Source organism: Erigeron canadensis, chromosome 6, assembly GCF_010389155.1.
Source record: "Erigeron canadensis isolate Cc75 chromosome 6, C_canadensis_v1, whole genome shotgun sequence".
In the NCBI taxonomy this organism is placed as follows: domain Eukaryota; kingdom Viridiplantae; phylum Streptophyta; class Magnoliopsida; order Asterales; family Asteraceae; genus Erigeron; species Erigeron canadensis.
The window spans coordinates 28579551-28601574 of NC_057766.1; the positions used below are offsets into that span (position 1 = coordinate 28579551).

Below are 22024 nucleotides of genomic sequence, written 5' to 3' on the forward strand. Positions count from 1 at the left end.
AGTGAGAACTAAAGTGTCACTTTGTTAGGCTATGCACATCATCATCTTTTAATTAATTAAAATTAAAAAGAATGTGGTTTGTATCATTTGGGGATACACTGGTGTTGCCCAAATTCCCAACACAACAAAGTCAAAATAGGCAGTATTTTAAAGATATCATATTTTGGTTACATCCATTGACCAATAATGATACACAACAATATATATACAAGTAACTTATGGGACATGGTTAGCATACCAAAATAACAAATTCTAACTATGCCTAGTGTTTCAAAATTTAGCATCAAAAACCAAACAAAATCTATTAGTTTGCCTTGTAGATCACATCCGACGACGTATGAAATCGAAGAATTGCTTAACAAGATCAAGACGGAAGCAACGTCTCCAACGATGTATAGTGGTTTGTCGCATCTTACAAGATTGTATAAATGCATGAACAATCTTTTAACTTCATCAACCACCCAAGTTTTGATGTCTCATGAACAGAAAAAGAAATGGGTCGATGAGTTAGTAGACGAATCGGTCAAGTTCTTGGATATATGTAGGAGTATAAGTGATATGATATTAGAATTTAAAGATCATAGTAGAGATCTTTATTCTTGTTTAAGGAGGAAAAAGGGAGATATGATTAGTGTTAGCATTATGAAATATAATTGCTTTAGAAAAAAAATGAAAAAAGATGTTAGAGGTTTGATATCGAGTTTGAAGCAAGTAGATAACATGATCACTAGTGGTGATGGTGGTTTGGTCGTGATTGATTCGGATAATCACCAACTTGCAGCCATGATCAGGGCGGTTATAGGAGTCGGTGAAGTGACTATTTTGGTTCTTGAGTCTTTGTTGATGTTCTTCTGCGTGCCGGTTTCAAAGCCAAATAAATGGTCACTTGTGGTGTCAAAGTTGACACACAAAGGGATGGTGACATATGAAGATCAGCACGAACATCGGATGCTTGTGAATGAATGTGAACAATTTGATGATGCATTGAGAATATTATGTAAAAACGGATCGACGTGTGAAGTTGGGAATGTAGAGATTGCGCAATGTAGACTGGAGAGACTTGAGGCTGAGATCGAAACCATGGAGAGTGGGTTGGAGTCCTTGTTTAGACACTTGGTTCAAACACGAGTTTCTCTTCTTAATATCATCTCCCAGTAAAGAATAATTGATCTTTTTAGTTAGAAAATCATGTATAAGTATCAAGACTTTTAGCTGATATACTTATGCTTACATGTTTTTGTTTTAGTAAAGATTGTATATAATGAGAATTTGTAGTTATTATGCAAGTAAAGAAATATAGTTCTTTTGATTGATTATTTGTTTGATCCTCTAAAAGCCTTGTATAAGCTTAAATTCATTAGTAGTTACTATGCTTGTTTTAATGTTTCAAATTGTAATTAGCATGTCCATTGAATCAATAATTAGGCTTATTTTTTCAAAAAGTTAAAAATAAAAAAAATTAGGTCACGTAACTATTAAATTTGCCCACTCATATAAAAGTCACTATATAGAATTTGCAGAAATTTTTAAAATTGTCCACTCATATAAAAGTCAAATGAAGTCAGTCCATATCCAGTCGAACTTCATGCTAATCTGACCCACTAACTAGTTTTCAAATGTAAATACTTTTTTCAGATACAGTACTACTAGCTAATTAAACCGGGTTCAACTGGGCTTATTAATAAAAGTTTCATAATATTAAGTTACGTTGATGTTTAATAATTATGAGATAGTTTGTCCATACTCATAACCTCAAAATAGTATACCTTTTATTTCGAATAAATATAATTAACTTATTAACCCGTATAATATGCGGATAAATTGAAAAAAAAAATAATTTATAATGTCATAACAATTATCTTTTATTTAATATACTGAGACTGATTGATAATAATAAGACAATAAAAAGATGGTGATACTATTTTTGAAAATTGACATATAATCTTTTCAAGAAGAAAATAAATTAGATATTACACTTTAATTTACATGAAACTTAAGCTAAAAAAGAAATAAATCATAAATCAATTAGAAAAATGATTAAACTTTAAATAGGGTGACGTCATAAATCAAGACAACAAAAAAGATATATAATTAACATAAAAAAGTCTAACAATGACAAGTAAGCAATGTTTAAAAATCAATGACGTAACAAGAATTTTGTTTTATTTATATAACAGATTAGTAAGTTCTACGGCAAATCTACACTTATCAATAGGGGTGTAAATGAGTCAATCCTGCTTGCAAATTAATCAAATTCGATTCGGAAAAAAGCTCGTTACGAGCCGAGCCTAAACGAGCTCGAGTCGAATTCGAGCTTAACTATTGACTCGTTCACTAATCGAGCTCGAGCTCGAACTTCGAATACATAACTCGAATAAGCTCGCGAGCCTAAACGAACTTTCATATATAATTATAATATAATACTATAATAATATTTATGCATATTAATTAATATATTATAGACTAACGAGCTTTTTTCATTAACTTTTAATATCTGAGCTTAGTTAATTTACCGAACTCAAGCCCGAGCTCGATTTGGTAGAGTTTTTTTTGTCAAACGAGCCGAGCTCGAGTCGAGCTCGAGCTTTTTTAACATATCACGAGCCGAGTTCGAGCATAAACAATAAGGTTCGATCGAGTTTGACCACGAGTCGATCTCGGCTCGGCTCATTTACACCCCTACTTATCAACTTTGAACTTAAAATTTCAATATTGATTTTAAGTTTCAACAATGTACACATTCTATTGCATGATGTACCATACATCATAGCCACATTACATCAATAACTTTCATTATCCACCGGCGTCATCAACACCACCACCAATCTCCGCCGCCGCTACCGCCACCACCGCTGCTATTGCCACCACCACCCGTCACCGCCACCACCGCCGTAGCCATTACGTCACCGCCACCGCTGCCACCTCCATCACCGCCGCAATGCGCGGGTACCGTTCTCGTTATGTATAAATCAAATAAAGATTTCATTCTAAAAGCAATTATTGACGATAAAGTATCCAACCACCAAACTTATATGCATATTAACTTTGTGATTATCATTTCATGAGATCGAGGAACTTGAGATTATTAGGTCTTGGTTCAAAATTGGGTCTGAGCAAAATGCTCTTCGGGCTAGAAATAGGAGTTTTTTTGATAAATTCGAATCTTCTTTGAATTAGAGATGCGTATATGAAAGAGTGACAATGCTATCGAGCTTATATTTACCATTAGGATAAAAGTTTGGACACCCAACACGATATAAGTTAATTCGTGCAATATAAAATTACAACAGCATGACAACATACAACCAAATGTATGTGACTAATTGAAATAATATAGTATATTCGGTAAAGTTAAAACTTACCATCCAACACAAACTTCTTCCCATGTGGCTAAAAGAGTAATCATAAATCATTAGGTAAAGAGAAATGATATTAATATCACATTTCTTAATTAATTTACCTTATGCATTAAATGTTTATTCAGTATTTTGTAATATTTGTATTGTGTGGTAAATTAATAAGTTGTATCGTCCCTTAGGTAAAGTGATGACATATTTGTCTCCCGCAATTGAAGCTATTGAATATTTGCATAGTCACAATACGTGTACCAGATAAATGTTAAACAAATGTGATGAAAACTTTCGGCAAAAGCATGGGCTTTGTACTTTTGTGTTGCAACTCTATTCTTGGAAAATATATAAGAGTTATTTTATCATTATTTATACTATATTATAAAACAATTATTTTTTATTTTCTCACAAAAATTACACTTTCAGATATATTTCACTGCTATGTTTGATTTTCATTTGACCTAGATGTATGATTCTCCGTCATTAAGGCTATCTCCAATACTAAGGATGTCCTTAGGCATCATTCAGCTGTCACATCATATTCTTACAAATCCTTAAAATCTTTTCAAATCCTTAAAATCCTTTAATTTTACCTCCAACCATACAAACATCCTTACATATCCTTACATTTTTCACATCATTACCCATTAATGTAGGTAAAAGGTTATGGACATCCAAAACCATATCCTTGGTGAAGGATAAATAGGCTATGGACAAGTAAGGACAAACATACTTCAATGCTATGAACAAGAAAGGATCTCGACGGATGTGCACAAACTTCTCCATTGGAGATAGCCTAAGTAGTTATTGTGTTAAAGGCCCGTTTTACTGGACTATATATGTAACGAAAAAGAACACAAATTCAAAATGACCATGGTTACATCAGTTTACTTGACGAGGCTTTTAATGCTAGGCTATTTGAAAGACACAGTGATGTTAACTATGAGGAGGTCGTGACTCGTGACAACTCTTGCTTCATCCAACTCTCTTTTTGATGTTCTTAACGTTAGAGAAACAAAGAACATTTTTTATTGAGAATCTCTTAGTATATCGATAAGTTATATATCTTCCATGCATAAAATATTTGTTGTGATTCATATTTTGGTACCATTACCACCTGCATCTAATATTTTAATTCTCGATTGAAGCTAAACAATGTTCTCGATTAGATAAATAAAAAATAAATAAATAAAAAATTTTGATGATGGAAAAAAAAAAAAATTTAAAATTGTGATTTAAAAAAAATTCTCGATTGAAGCTAAAGTGTCCATACATATCTCAAGAGGTGTGCTGTTAAATGGTGGGCATTACTTATTTAAGTTTTGGAAATATGATTCTTTGCACCATTGTTGCTTCTTTAGAAAATGTAAGTGGCATTGTTGCATAATAATTTATGGTCATTTTCTCTGTCTTTTATTTATTTATTCATATGTTTGTTTGTCAGGTAGCTTTTGGGGCACCCATGGACGTGGATCGTTTATTGTCGTAAAATAGTTTAAGAAGGCTTATGAATTATGATGTCTAATTTGTTGTTTAGCAAGTCTTATGTTCACATCTTGCTTGTGAAGATAGATAAAAGTACCGCCCGTTTCCTCTTCTAAAGTTCATGATAACTTAATTTTCCTTATGGTCTTGTGTATCCAGATTTTCCAAATTTTGTGGTGTTGGAACCATGTTAGTGATCATGTATCATTCTTGATATGATAATTGATGATAATTGAAATTCATATGTCTAGTAAATATATAATGGGCTTATTTACTCTTAAAGACGTAGTATAGGATTTCTCATTAGGTGATTATAAGTTTGTAACTAAGAGGACTAATGGTGCACACATTAAACACCAAAGGGGTTTAATGTGTAAATACTCTCCTTATATATAGAGAGTTATTAACCCTAAGTTAAGGTGAATCATTACACACATAATACCCTAATTTCCGTATGTTTTCTCCTCTCTAATTCGTGCATTAAGTTACAGCCGAATTATTCATCTCATTATTACTCAATCACCTTGTTTTGGAAACCCGAAATTAATAGCAATTATGCTTCATGCTCTTACATGTTCCACGGTACGATATGGGATGTTTTATCATTTGAATCGAATAATGTTTATTATAACATGTGTTCCTTTTGCTTTGGCTAATTGTTTTTGTGCTTTTGCTGTTGTAGAGGTTAGGTTGGTTAGTTGTTTCGACCATGTTTTCAAGCTTAGTGCTTTTTGATATCTGTCATTGTTTTTGCGTGCGACATTCCTATCCTAACAAACCTTAGCATTAATCGGTATTATATGGTTTGACTAGAGTTCATGATAGTATGTAAGTCTTGGGTTGACTTTTCGAGATGATAACCCAATGGAGTTTTCTCTTAAATTCTCTGCGATCACATTCTACTCGGACTACTCGGACTTTAATAAGGCCGTGGGGTTAAATCTTACAAAAATTTACCACTTTACCAGCCATCTCAAATTAAAATTGAAAACAAAATTGAAATATAAATATCAAGGGCAAGAGTAAGAGTAAGAAACAACTTATCTCTTTACCCATAATACTTTACAAGATCCGCCATGTGATATTGTGATGTATCCCTATTTCAGACTTCACTTTCCATCATAATTCTTGGAAAGTAAATACAAGATCAACATCTCTTGGTTTTCTGGGATTTGTTTATATCATTTATACCTACTCTAAAAATTCATTCCAAATAGCTCAAATAATAGACACCTACCAAAGTTACAACGTAAAAAGTCTCTTTTTTCTTTTCCTAATAGTTCTTTTTTTTTTTTCCCCGAACATTACCTAATAGGTTTTTACCTTATTCAAATATTGATGATTTTTTTAGTTGATATATGTTTCCGTTTAACCCGTTTCAATATTTTTGCTTACCTTTAGGTTTATTTTATTATTATTATTATTATTATTATTATAATTTTTTGAACGATAACATTAAGAATACGTATTAAAACTTAATATTATAAAAACTCTATATTCTTTTACATTACATGATACTAGCTAATTATATTCCTTTACATTGCATGATACTAGCTTTTAGTGGTCTAACGGATGAAGGGTGTAGTGTCATTTTTTAAAAATTTTTTTTGCAAGTTTTGACAACAAGATAATCAAATTAATTTACGACACGTGACAAAACTTACATCAAATGATATTGGCTGCCAACCAAAAGGTTTTTCAATCAAGATACGCCTTGTCTAAGTGCCATTTTATATCTAAGAGTAAAAAAAAACCATTTTCCCTGAAAGAAGTAACTTTGGGCAAAAGAATTAAATTTAGCTAAGTTAAAAAGTAGCTACTTTTTCATATATCCAGTAAAACTTTTTGAAGCAACTTCTCGGCTATATCTTTTTTTTTTTTTTTTTTTTAACAAGTATGTTGCTAGCTGCATACTTCTACCATGATTTTTAGGGGTGAGATTTTATATTCACACACGGAAGATTGTGAGAGGAAAATTTAGAATCAAGTTGCTTCTAGCAGCATTTTTGTTTCCCTTTTATTTATTTATTTATATATTTTATATCTATATTATATTATGTGTATGTATCTAAAACTGAGATTTTAACCTCACACAATTATCTTATCTAACAACACCAAAACCTTTACAAACTTACTCTTACAAAACCACCAAACATAACCATGCGACTCCTTGTCTCCTCCGTACAACAGGTGAAGCGTGATGTTGTGGTCTATGTGCACGTGAATATAAATTTTATATCCAACTTTTTAAAAAACCCTCATTTTTTCTCATCAAAAATAAAATAACTTTGGGCAAAAAAAAACCTAGCTAAGATACAAAGTAGCTCCCTTTTTTCATATATCAAGACAGAATCTCTTTAAAACAGAGTCGACACGAAGTAGGTTTTCAAGTATGATTTTTCCAAGCAACCAGTCAGATCATGGCTAGATATCTTTTCTTTTTTTTTAAAAAAAATGAAAATTTACATAAGGTGTGTATATATCCAGGAATTGACATTTTAACCACACAAAATTATCTTATCCAACAACACCAAAATCTTATACAACACTTACTCCTACAAAACCACCCAACAGAACTATGTTGGCTCCCTGTCTCCTTACACCCGGTAAAGTGTGGTCTAGGTGGGCCTGAATATACATTTTATATCCTATAGTCAAAAACCCTCCTGTTTCCCTCTCATCAGAAAAGAAGTAATTTGGGCAAAAGTAATCTAAGATATAATGTAGACGGAATTTTTGTCCAAGCAACTTCTCAGGCCAGATCTGGATATCTTATATTCTTTAGTTTTTGTATATTTATATTATTAAGTGTGTGTATCTCTTGATGGCACTAAATCAACCATAATGAAAGAAAAACCTAGCAGCATTATATTATATATATATATATATATATATATTATTTTCATGTAACAAATTATGTTTTTTATATATGTTTATAATAGTCTAATATTTTAAAGTTTTTGGTTGAAAAGTTTATATTTTTTGAATGATATTTGGTTTTATAAATGATATTTGATTTTTTTTACTATTATTTTTCACTAAATATAAATATTTTATATTTTTTACTTAGTGCGCTTTTTTTTTTTCTGGACGTGCCCTTTTTTTGCGACTCTCGCCTTCGCCGTATTTGGGGTCTTTGCACTTTGAAGTTGCCTTCGTTTTTGACAACTATGGCATTTGCTATATGTTTGTCACCCAACATTTTTGTTGTTGTGCTAATATTATTTGCAAAGTATAACACTTAACCGTATATCTTCAAAATTATAAGCTTTTGTGAATTAAATATATGAAGATCTAATATTGATAACATTATAAATCCTATGTCCAGTGTTGGACACGGGTCAAAAATCTAGTTTATTACTATTTAATAAAAAAAATCTTATCAAAAAACTAACTTTAGTTTATAAAATTTAATATTAATCTATAAAAAAGTTATTATATTATAAAATATTAATAAATACTTTATATAAATTTTTTATTTTGAAAAATGTATTTTTATTACTAATTAAAAAATATATGTTTTAATTTTTATTATTAATATTATTATTATTATGAATTCAATTTAATTTCAGTAAACCAAACAAATAAGATTATAATTCAATTAGATTTTAATTGCATCAGGGTCCAATCCATTGAGATTCCAAATACATCAAATTCCAATTCCTTTGACGGATTTCAATTCCTTTAAAAAAATTATGTCAACCAAACGGCCTCTAAGAGTTTCTGCAAATTCTATCGACTTTAATAATTAGAGATAAATGCATTTTTGGTCCCTGTGGCCCCTAAGAGTCATTGTCTGGTACCTTTCATGGCTGCTTATTTTCAAGCAATCAAGTGAAAAAGGATGGCTTTATAGCTTCCTTGTTATGTATACATATGGCTTTTAATGAATGCACATACAATCAAATGATCTGTTAATATTTAATTGGGTGGTGGTTAGTTGTGAATTGAAGCTTTAATTCCCGTGATTGATAATTTGATACAGATTACCCAGTCATAAAAAGGAAAAGAAACTTCACATTTGTTCAGTTTTGGAATTCAATTATCACTAGTTTCTGTTGAATCAATAATTAGGTCACCTAACTACCTAAGTATGCAATAATTATTAGTTAAATGCATTTTTGGTCCCTATGGTTCGTCACTTTTTACGACACTCCCTCCCTTGTTATTTTTAGCATTGGTGATCCCTGAAAATATGCTTTTGATGCAATGAGAGTCCCTGACTCTCATAAACGGATATGTTTATTCATGTCATCTAGCAGGCCCACGTGACTATCTCGTAATGGGCATTTACGTCTTTCAACCACCACACCAACCACTGATACAATAGGACACCCTTTTTTATCCTCAATATTTCACCCCCTTTAATTTCATTTTCCCACAAAATCAGAAACCACACACTAATCAAGATCAAAAACACTGATTTCTTCTATATCAATGGTGATGTGTACTTGTGGTTCTTCATCCATTATTCGCACCTTGAATTCCAAAACTGAGCAAATGTGAAGTTTTATTTCCTTTTTATGACAGGATAATCTGTATCAAATTATCAATCGCGGGAATTAAAGCTTCAACTCACAACACCACCCAATTAAATATTAACAGATCATTTGATTATATGTGTATTCATTAGAAGCCATAGACTTACCGTGTCATGAATACATAACAAGGAAGCTATAAAGCCATTCTTTTCCACTTGATTGCTTGTAAATAAGCAGCCATAAAAGGTACCAGGCAATGACTCAAAACGGGACCGTAGCATTCCTATTGTTCGAATAGACAAACACTCTGACCATATAGCATATTTAGAACATAACTGACATCGATATAGTATCCGTTTGCAAAATAGAGGGATAGAAGCATGATCAGATCCAAAAATTTACAAACCTCTCTAAGATGACCAAATGCACATAAATACTTCCCCATAAAGTAGATAATACAACCTGCTACACATTATGTGTGTGTTAACAACTAAATAGGAAGTATTGAGACAATACAAATAATCAATGCTAAAAAATCAACGGATCACCATTGATAAAAAATCAAGGCAGGGATTGCAGTTGCAAAAAGTAACAAACCACAGAGACCAAAAATGCATTTATCTCTAATTATGAAAAGTCGATAGAATTTGCGGAAACTCTTAGGGGTCGTTTGGTTGACAGAATCTTTTTGTAAGAATTGAAATCCGTCAAAGAAATTAGAATTTGATGGATTTGGAATCTCACTGGATTGAAACATGATGCAATTTGAATCTGATTGAATTATAATCTTTTATGTTTGGTTGACTGGAATTAAATTGAGTTCATAATAATAATAATAATAATAATAATAATAATAATAATAATAATAATAATAATAATAATAATAATAATAATAATAATAATAATAATAATAATAAAAAAAATTAAAACATATATTTTTTAATTAGTAATATTAATACTTTTTCAAAATAAAAAAATTTATATAAAGTATTTATTAATATTTTATAAGGTAATAAATTTTTTATAGAATAATATTAAATTTTACAAACTAAAGTTAGTTTTTTGATAAGATTTTTTGTATTAAATAGTAATAAATTTTTATAAGATAAAAAGTATTTTTATACAATAATATTATAATTTATAAATACTTATATAAATATTATTCGTATTTTTAAGGTAGTATTTTTAAAAATTTATATATGTATTATTAAATTTATGTAGTAGTGATATTTTTTTACATTAAATAATATTAAACTTTACAAGATAAAATTAGATTTTTATATTAAAAATGAATTTACTAAGTAGTAATAAACTTTATAAGTATTAATAATCTTTTATAAAACTTTAAACAACTTTTATATGATACGAAGTAATTAGTAACAATAATATTATCAGTGTAATAATAATAATCAGTATAGTTTTATAAATATAATAAATTTAACAACAATAATAATGATATTAAAGATAGTTTTGAAATACATTATAATAATTTTAATAATTAGAGAATAATTATAAAAGATTTAGTTTTATCAAAACTTGAATTACAATGAAATTCCAAACTTCCCATGAGATATATGAAGGAATCTTGAATTGGAATTTGAAGGATTCCAATTCTAATTCCAATTCCATACGAACCAAAAACTAATGGAATGGAATCTGAATTCAATTCTGCCAATCAAATAAGATATGGAATGAAATTCAGATCTCAACTAGATTTTAGATCTGTGTCCAACACTTGACATTATACTTACGATATTATCAATATTAGATCTTCATACATTTAAGTCATAAAAGCTTATAATTTAAAAAGATATACGGTTTCAAGTGTTATAATTTGCAAGTTGTAGTACAATAATCATAAGTTCGATGCTACAATAATTCCTCTATTATAGAATTATTTGAAACAAGTTGTACTCATAATGTGATATTATTATGAAAAATAATTAAGAATTAAATTATAAACATATTTGTGATCGTTTACTTGACATGATGCGGACCCATAACACGAATAGGTTTATTTTCAATCATCTGTCTCATGTTATGTGATTCATATTGTTCTGCGATCGTCTCATGTTATGTGATTCCTATTGTTCTGCGATCGTCTCATGTTATGTGATTCCTATTATGTTTAGGATAAAAATGTTGTATATCGTCATATGTTATTATGCTTGGGATAGATATATAAAGTTTATATTGTGTTTATATTAAATATACAATTAAATATTAATATTTATAATCTATAAGCTAAAAATAAATATAAAATAAGTATTTAGGGCTAAAAAGTGTAAATTATTGATGAAAAACAAAAAAGTGTAAATTAATTAGACTTTTTCTACAAGTATTAATATAAATACTAATATAATATTATTTGGATAATGATTATTAGGATTTTTAATTTATAGTTAAATTCAATGATGAAATCAGCGATAGTCAATTTGAAAAATTGAATGATTTGATTGGTTAATGAGTCATTAGTTCAACTGTCTTATAGTGTGTGTGTGTATATATATATATATATAGATTTTAGACCCGTGTCAAATACACGGGTTTTACAGCATTATCAATATAAGAATTAGTATATGGAATTAAAAAATACTTATACGTTAAAATGCAAAAATATACTTAAAAAATATTTGCGATATTCAAATGTAATTAATACTGAATGCAAAATAAAATACTTATATATATGTTAAAATGCAAAAATATACTTAAAAATATTGAGATATGCAAATGTAAATACTGAAAGCAAAATCATATCAAGGTTGGATGATGTAGTATGATTTATTTTTTACAAACTTTTTCAGATTTCATGGATTTTCAATGATTCCATTTGTTGTAATTGTATTTATTTTTAAATTAGGTTAAAGTGTAAATTGGTCATGGAATACCAAAAAGTGTAAATTAATTATTTCTATATTGGATTAAAGTGTAAATTAGTGATTGAAAACCAAAAAGTGTAAATTTAATTTAAACATGTGTTGATTTAAATAATTTTGAGAAATTAAAGGCTGTGATTGGTCAATTGAGGTTAAGTCAGCTGTCTTTTAGTATATACTAGATATTAGACCCGTGTCCAATACTGGACACGAGATTTACGATATTATCACTATTAAATTTTCATACATTTAAGTCATAAAAGCTTATCATTTTGAAGAAATACGGTTTTAAGTGTTATATTTTGTAAGTTGTAGTAGAATAATCATAGGTTCGTCATTATTATTATTAGCCTAGACATATTGATGGAATTGTTTGTCATAGTCATTCCACAAAACACATGCTATATATAATAGTTTCTCCATTATAGAATATTTTGAAACCAGATGTACTCATAATGTGATATTATTATGATAGATAATTAAGAATTAAAATATAAACATATTTGTAATCTTGTACTTGACATTCAAGTATATGTATTTAATCATGATGCACATCCATAACACGTATAGGTTTATTTTCAATCACTTGTTCTATGATAATATGATAACAATTAGGATTGTTTTTATATCATTTGATAACAATTAGAGCTCTTGATTTGAGTGACAATTGTAACTTTAAACATTAAAATGCAAAAGTCAAAACTAATATACAAAAAAGGAGAAAATTATGTAACTTTTTGATTTAGAGATAAAATAAATCTTAAATGGAGTTTATATTCATTTGAATTTAGGATTCAAGTACCCACTGTTGTAAATCGTGTTTGGTTCTATGATCGTCTCATGTCCTGTGATTCCTATTATGTTTAGGATAATGATGTTATATATTGTTATCTGTTATTATGTTTGAGATATGTAACTAGAGTTTATATTGTATTTATATATAATATTAAACTAAATATTAATATTTATAATTATAAAAATCTAATTTAATATTTGTTAATAAGTCATTAGGTTTTCAAATTTGTTTATTAAAAATATTTCATATGTTAAATATTTTTAAATTTAATTAAATGATTGTAATATTTACAAAATTATCTCAAGTGGATGGCTAAAACGAAATATAAAAAAAAATCGCGACAATAGCCAATTTTCGTTGCGATCGTACCAAAATAGCCAAGGTTTTTCGGATTATCACAAAATAGCCAACAAAATCGCAACAAAAAATGAAAATCGCAACAAAAAACGCGAAATCGCAACAAAAACGCGAAATCGCAACAAGAAATGCCAAAATCGCAACAAAAAATGCCAATATCGCAACACAAAACGTGAAATTGCAACTCGCAACAGTTTGACTTTGACTTTTTTTTTATTTTTTATTTTTTAAGGATACTAGTTTATTATATAAGACATAAATAAAAAACTTCAAATAAACCCTAAACTTTCATTAATTTTAAAAACACAAATACAACTAAATAAAACATAACATTTAAAACATAAAATATTAAGAAATTAAAACACACAAAACATTAACCTACAACACAAATACATAAGAAACATACTAATAATCCTCTAAGTTAACAGTACCGAAAGTAGATGATTGTGAAGTCGATTTTGATTTCCCTTTTGATTTTGATGAAGATACATACTCTCTTGGTGGAGGAAAAGATGTTTGTGATGGCATCGGTGCACCACAAGTCAGCCTTGTATGACCACTTTCCTTACAACGACTGCATGTTGTTGTCTTTTTCTCTTCACCCTTGGACGGTATACGATCACGATTTTTGGGTCGGCCAGGTAGTCTTTTGTCCATGACTGGTGGCAAAACGGTTTTTGAACATGATATACTAATTAACTTTTGTACTTGTATGATCAGAAAATCTTGAAAAAAATCTTATTTTTTTATGGATAGAGTCGCAAGAAATCTTATCCCTCTAAAAAAAAAAAGTCAGAGTCAAACTGTTGCGAATTGCGAACTGCGAGTTGCAATTTCGTGTTTTTTGTTGCGATTTCGCGTTTTTTGTTGTGATATTGGCATTTTTTGTTGTGATTTTGGCATTTCTTGTTGCGATTTAGCGTTTTTTGTTGCGATTTTGCGTCTTTTGTTACGATTTTGCGTTTTGTGTTGCGATTTTGTTGGCTATTTTTGTGATAATACGAATAACCTTGGCTATTTTGGTATGATCGCAACAAAAATTGACTATTGTCGTGATTTTCTCTAAATATAAATTAAGTATTCAGTGCTAAAAAGTGTAAATTATTGATTAAAAACAAAAAGGTGTAAATTAATGAGACTTTTTATATAAATTAATATACATATTAATATAATAATTAATATTTGGATAATGATTATTAGGATTTTCAGTTTGTAGTTTATCTAAATGATGACATTATCAAAAGTCAATTTGATGAAATCGAATGATATAATTGGCTAATAAGTCATTAATTCAACTGTTTTATAGTATATATTAACAATAACAATTAAGATTAAGATTCCATCAAAGGAATCCTGTGAACCAAATACCCACTTAAAACTTTGCACTTAAGTGCTTCAACGTCAAATGAAGACGGCCCATTCCAATCGGGCCTGTTGCTAACCTAATCCATTAACTTGTCTTTGAAGGCCCTTTATTATTAAAATTCTTGAATAACACTACACCATAGAGTAAGTAGACGAAATTGGAGGCGGATGACTCTTGAAAACCATCAAATTATATGATCAAATAACACTCGGCTCTCGGCTTATGAAACAGGCCAAGAACAGACCTATGGAAAGGATTGATTCGTGTCAAAAATGAATTCAGGGGACTACTGTACACCATATGTTAGAAGCGCTATCACAAGGTTGGAGAACTCGTGACTCGGACTCGACTCGGCGAGGAGTCATGAGTTTATTTTGGGTACTCGGCCGACTTGGAGGAGTTTTACAACCTTGGCGCTATGAGGATAATCTCATCAAGCCCAAATTATACAAAATCCAACTAGGATTTCATCTAAAACCAATTATTGACGATAGAGTAGCTGACCACCAAACTTATATGCATATTAACTTTGATATTATCATATTCTGAGATACGATTGAATTTGACACTTTAAAGTCTTGGATTCAAAATTGAGTGTGAGTAGAATGTTCATCCCGACTAAAAACAGGGGGTTTTTCTCACACAATTTCGGTTTTTCTATGGAATTAGAGATTAGTATATGAAAAATAATGCCTCGCCCTAAAAAAAAAAGTTTGCACACCCAACACACTAAAAATTAATTGGTGCAATATAAAATCCCAATAGCATGACAACAAACAACCAAGTGTATGTGACTAATTGAAATGATTCAGTGAAGTTAGAACTTACCTTCCAACACAAACTTCTTCCCATGTGGCTAAAAGAATAATTATTAGGTAACTAAGGACGCATTTGTCTCCAGAAGAAGCTATTGAATACTTGCATAGTCATAATACGTGTACCGGTTAAATAAATGTAAAACAAATGTGATGAAAAGTTTCTTGAGCAAGTAAGCTAATATATGTCCCTCTCTCTAAATATTCAATCATAAAGTAAAAAAGATACCACTTTTAAGAATCAATCTAAAGAGGCCACGTATGTAAAGGGAAACTCAATTGTCACATCCCACTCTTTACCAATAATATTGATAAAAATAAGTCTTATACGAGTATATCTTTCAAGGATACAATTGTGTTGGCCAAACATCCAACACAACACAAAGGTAAAAAAGCCCATGCTTTGCAGAATTCATATTTTTATATCTATGGACCAATAATGTCATACTCATTAGAAAGTTTATATATATAACATACCATGTATAGAGGTTAAGATTATTAGATTACCATATATAACAAATAGGAAAAACTAAGTTTGCCTTACTTGTATCATGGCTTCTGCTTCAAAATTTAGCATCAAAAACCAAACTAAATCGATTAGTTTACCTTGCAGATCGCATCCGACCACATGTGAAATTGAACAGCTACTTAACAAGATCAAAACAACAATATCTAGCCCATCTGCAGAAGTCATTTGCAGTGGTTTATCACAGGTAGTAGAATTGTACAAATGTACGGATGATCTTCTAAATTCATCAACTACCAAAGTTTTAATGTCTAATGAACGAAACAAGAAATGGGTTGATGAGTTAGTAGATGAGTCTATGAATTTGTTGGATATTTGTGGGGGGATTAGAGAAATGGTGTCAGAAATCAAAGATCATATTAGAGATATTCATTGTGTTCTACGTAGGAGAAAAGGAGTGACAGTCATTGAAGACAATATCGTAAAGTATAATTGCTTTAGGAAGAAAATGAAAAAAGATGTAAAAATGATGGTAACAAGTTTGAAGCAAGTTGATAACATGATCATGGACTACGGTGGTTCGGTGGTGGTTGATTCAGATAACCACCACCTTGTAGCCTTGATTAAGGCGGTAATAGGAGTTAGTGAAACGACAACTTTTGTTTTTGAGTCTTTGTTATTGTTCTTTTGTGCCCCGGTTCTAAAGCCAAATAGATGGTCCCTTGTGTTGTCAAAGTTGATACACAAAGGGATGGTGGCATGTGAAGATAAACAAGAGCAAGGTGTTGTTGTGAACGAATTTGAAAGAATTGAATCCACATTGCGCATATATGGATCGATAAATGAAGTAGACGATGTGCAGATTGCACAGTGTAGATTAGAGAGATTGGGAGCTCAGATTGAAAATATGGAGATCGGGTTAAATGAAATATATCGGTGCTTGGTTAGAACAAGAGTTTCTTTTCTTAATATTATCTCCCTGTAAACGTTATCTTCTGAGTTACGATTAGGAACACGTACTACATAAGCATCAAGACTTTTACACAATATGCTTATGGTTTCTATGTTTTATTTCAAGAGTACATGTACATTGACACAAATTTGTACAGTAGTTATGAAAGTCTAGACATATAAATCTCTTTTGAATAATAATCCTTCATTCGATCCTCTAAAAGCTTCTGAACCTAAATATAATGTTATCTTGGGATGTCTGATTCTCAAATTCAATGATAGAGATCCTCAAAAACGACCATAAAGACGGTTAAAAACTTGAAATTCTGGCAATAATCCCAACTGCGCCCCCCTGCAGGACAACCTCAGGTCAATTATATTACTTCAGGTCCATTTTACTTGCTTAAAAAGTTAGAAGCTAAATACGTCGAATCAAACTTACTTAGTGATCCGCGTAAATTATGGTCCAACCGGCCAACTGATCCACGTTCGTAATGAACTTTTCATAATTATATTAGGTTCCTCCTTTACAACATGTAGAACAGAAAATAAATTTGTATGTGATCAACTATTTATCCATTGATAAGTTCTGTTAATATCTTAATTCACATTTTGTAGGCGTAAGCGGATTTTTTTTACTTTTGGTCAAAGCTGATTAATATAAATATGAAATAATAATTCCATAACTATTATTCTACCGTAATATATGAATGGCCAACTATGATTGTAAAAAAAGTTTTGGAAAACAAAATTTTAAAAATTTATCCACCACCAGGACACGAACCTGGGCCTCCTCAATTAAGTGGAGACGTGCCATTCCAAATTTGGTTAATTGTGCTATAGCGGATCTTGATTATTTGGTTGCATATAATTAAATTTAACATATGAGACTAACAGATTTCTACGCCAAAAATAATTAAAATTTTATAGACTAATTTAACTATTATGAACGTGTATGGGATTGGTTATGGTTTAACTAGTTGATTTCAATAATGATTATTTTGACTCGTTGATCTTGGCATATCCATATGAATTTAAAAGAATAGGATATCGGGGATTTTAAAATTTTTTTTTTCTGAAGAAGGCGTAAGTCTCCAGATTTTGCAGTAACCAGCAAAGAGTATAGTGATTCCTTCAAGCTCATAACAGGGATCCGGGGGGCTCTGCAGATTCAACCCGCTTGAAAGCACACACAAAATGTTACATACATCGATAACGGTTTTGACACAAAACGTAAAAATGTTATCTAGGGATGTCTCATTCTCTAATTCAACGATAGATATCATCACAAAACGATCATAAAGACGGTTAAAAACTTGAAAGTATGGCAATAATCCCAACTAAGCATGGTTTTTTCTGCAATCCATTATTTTTCTTCCATTTCATGTTTTACTTGGTAAAGTACTCGTATTTCGGTAGTTTAGGCAACAATTTGATGTTTGGGGCATTTCTTATCGTCTTTAAAAACAACAAGCCAAGATGCTATATAATGATCGAAAATGTATCTAGCTAGTGTCCTTTAGTTCATTGTCACACAGGCTCGGATTTTTCACCTGAACAAGGTATGCAAATGAATATCCTATAACTAGAATTATTGATATATGTTCTGTTTTGATAGAAAAAGAGTTAATATTAATTGGTAGTAAATTACTGATAATGCATACCATTACCTAATATGATGCACAATTTCATACCTAATACTGTAGTTTATAATACTTACAAAAGGCAAAAGTTCTAGACTGTATTAAACAAGTTCTAATCATCCAATTAGAACAGAACATATCCATTTTGTTGTGTAGTGATACAGAGTATAAAATTGAATGTAGGAACAATAAACACTTAAAAAATACTCCTATACATAACAGCAGGCAAAGAGTGGAAGTCAATACTGAATCTGAGAAAACATATAAACAAAAAGATCTAAATAGCTGTCATAAATAGTATATGGAAACATGAATGAGACAACCCAAGCATGCACACTTATAAAATACATATATTCATTCATATAATCTATATAATCATATACTTACCATCTATTGAATCTTGTCTTATGCAAAAGGTTCATGTCATCCACAACTGTTTTCAAGGCTTTAATGGTGATGGCCTTCCATGAATTCGGTTCCAATAGTCGGTGACATCTGTACATAAGCCCAAATAACATTTATATGCATGTCACTGTATTATGTCTACTTAAAGTGGCTGTGCTAAACACATATGTAATTTCCATTTAGCATGTACATCATCCTTTGATACATGAACTATATGGTTTTTTCGATTAGTGTTTGAAGTTTAATAAATTTGGTTAAAGGTTTCGACTTTTATAAAATTTTCCGGGTCTAACTACTTTGTATTACGAGTATACCTTTCTCCGTCCCATTTTAAATGTCATAGCCTGACATTTTAGGTCTTTCTTGTATAACTTTGACTGTCTAGATTTTTATTTATGTTATGTAATATTTGATGAGAAATATATGAATCGATTGAGTGTTAAACGTATTTTACGTTGATATAACTTTCGCCAGATATTATAAAACACAAACAATAATATTAATGGTCAAAGTTGTGACCGAAAGACTTAGACATTCAAACTTGAACATTTAAATAGTATATCATTTAGTTGGTACATTACTTTCTTAATTATTCAAAGAATTGTCATCCGATGACATTTTGCCTGCCCACTTGACTTGTATTAAGTAGATGTAACCTGGATTTGGATAAAAGATTTTTGTCAACTAAGTTAGACATGGACCTTTCCATGGAATCGTCTCGCTCCAATCAAAGTGAACATGCTGGGATGGCGACTTCGGTTAAATCGCCTCCCAACGAAGGATAATCTGATACTACGGAATATAGAGATCGTTTCTTCATTATGCCCCCTCTGCAACAACCACAGCGAATCGTCGACCCATCTCTTCCTGCACTGCTCCTTCGCTGACTACCTCTGGAGTTTTATTGCAAATTGGTGCAAAATTACAATACAAAAACCTGAAAATATCCAGGAACTGCTCGACGTCCCCAAAGACCCCCATATCCCCGCCAAAAAAAGCAAGCTACTAAACCTCATAATCCTTGCCTTCTGCTGGATTATTTGGAAATGCAGAAACGATATCACCTTCTCTGGTAAAACTCCATCACTACGGTATGCTACAAGAGAGATCAAAGCTCTCACCTTTCTCTGGATCACCAACAGATCCCCCAGATATAACCTAGACAGGGCCCAATGGAGCTACTTCAACTTCTAATCTGATCTCCTAATTCCTGTATTACTTTACTTTATTTTCATGTTTATCCCCGTCTGTAATATGGTACCTGAACTCTCTGTTATACTAGCTGCTCGCTAGTTTTCTATTATTAATAAAGTTTGAATGTTCAAAAAAAAAAAGTTAGACACGTTAAACTGATAATTACGGTAATTACCCCAGATACCCAAAAATATGAACATGTAGATGTGATTACTTTTAAGACCAGTTTTTTATAAAATTTAGGATTTTCTTTTATTAATATGACTTTTTAACCATCGTTATTTACAAAATTCATGGAAATGTCGAAAAATGCCCCTGGCTCGAATAAAGTTGTACAAGAAAAAAAAAAAATCTTATTTTTAGCTACTTCTCAAACTTAAATTTTCAATATTGATTTTAAGTATTTCTCAAAATTGAACTTAAATTTTCAATATTGATTTTAAGTACTTCTCAAAATGCCCCTCCTATCTATTTTATATTTACCTATAACTATAATACCCTTTCTTTCTCCTAAAATCTCAATCATTCATTTTTTTTCTCTCTCCTTCATAAATAATTTATTCCTCCAATTCATTCAAAATATTTTATTTCAAAAACCATACATCGATAAATTATAAAAATTATATGGGTGTTCTTAAAATTTCATGTTTTTTCATTAGAGATGTCATTCGATATATTTTCGACGAATTTTTAAATCCGAGGACAGAGCTCGTACGACTAATGCATTTGACTATCATACTCTATGACATATCAACTCCTATGACCTATCACACTTTATGACATATCACACTATATGACCTAGCTATCACACCCACCATGTCACCACCGCAACGCGCGAGTACTTACTCTCGTATATTTTAAATTGAAAGTAAGTATCTTATAAATAAATAAATATAATACTCATTTTGCTACCGTTTGACTCACTATTACTATTTACCTGTATACTAAAAACTAAGTGCTTTTTTACAATATCTTATGCATAGTGTAGTAAGTGCTTTTTTACAATATCTTATGCATAGTGTACAATAGTATAAACTTTTTTCATCTCTACCAATCTTATGGTACAACTTTACCAACCTAGATCCTCTATCTTTGTTTCCACATGCTTCTCATAGATCGTATCATCCTTCTCTCTCGCGCTTTCTTTTTACGCTGCCAAACTTATAGGATTTAGTTAAATCTCAAGGTAATCACTTTCTAATATCATCATAATGTTTGTTTTTCATTGATAATTTATCAACTACTCAACTAGACATATACTTATTTGTTTGTTTGAATACAAATGGAAATTAAATTTTTGGGAACTCAATTGGGATGATGAGTTGGTAGTTGATAATAGTGTTTTGTTTATATAGAAACCTATTTATAAAAACAGTACGAACATGTTGTTATAAAATTGGGTATCTATCAAAAACACCTCCACCAAACATAGAGATTAAAGAGGCCCCAACTTTTTTATGTAATCCTTATGTTTGGTGTTAAAAAGATTGTAACTTTTAATTATGGCTATGTTTGCTTCAAGTCCACTGATTGATAGAAGTTTTCACTGATTGCGGTTTATGTAATCCTTAATTAAAGAGGCCCCAACTTTTTTATGTAATCTTTAGTTAGATAGTTAAGACTTTAAGGTATTAAACATCAAAGCTAATTGATAGAAGTTCTCACTGATTGAGGTTTATTATTTTTAGTCCACTTTGTTGTTTGTCCTGGATCTTACATACTGCTCATACAACTAAGTTAGCAAAGTGCGTTATGCCGACAGTCTCATTCCAGGTCAAGCATATAGCAAAGTTGTAATTGATTAGTGCCACAAAGAACGAACTGTTTGTTCACTATCCG

The 22024-nt window shown here is 30.4% G+C and overlaps 2 protein-coding genes across 2 annotated transcripts; both read left to right on the top strand.

The window, feature by feature from the left end:
- The first annotated feature begins 258 nt into the window (after positions 1-258).
- LOC122604627 lies at positions 259-1158 on the top strand. Its single transcript, XM_043777502.1, has one exon. It carries the CDS (start codon positions 259-261, stop codon positions 1156-1158), a length of 900 nt encoding a protein of 299 aa, XP_043633437.1.
- Positions 1159-16061: 14903 nt separating this feature from the next.
- LOC122604628 lies at positions 16062-16977 on the top strand. The gene has a single exon (XM_043777503.1). It carries the CDS (start codon positions 16078-16080, stop codon positions 16975-16977), a length of 900 nt encoding a protein of 299 aa, XP_043633438.1. The 5' UTR covers positions 16062-16077.
- Positions 16978-22024: the final 5047 nt, after the last annotated feature.

Coding starts and splice junctions, on each gene's coding strand:
- LOC122604627 (XM_043777502.1), top strand. CDS start 259: ATGCCTAGTGTTTCAAAATTTAGCATCAAAAACCAAACAAAATCTATT.
- LOC122604628 (XM_043777503.1), top strand. CDS start 16,078: ATGGCTTCTGCTTCAAAATTTAGCATCAAAAACCAAACTAAATCGATT.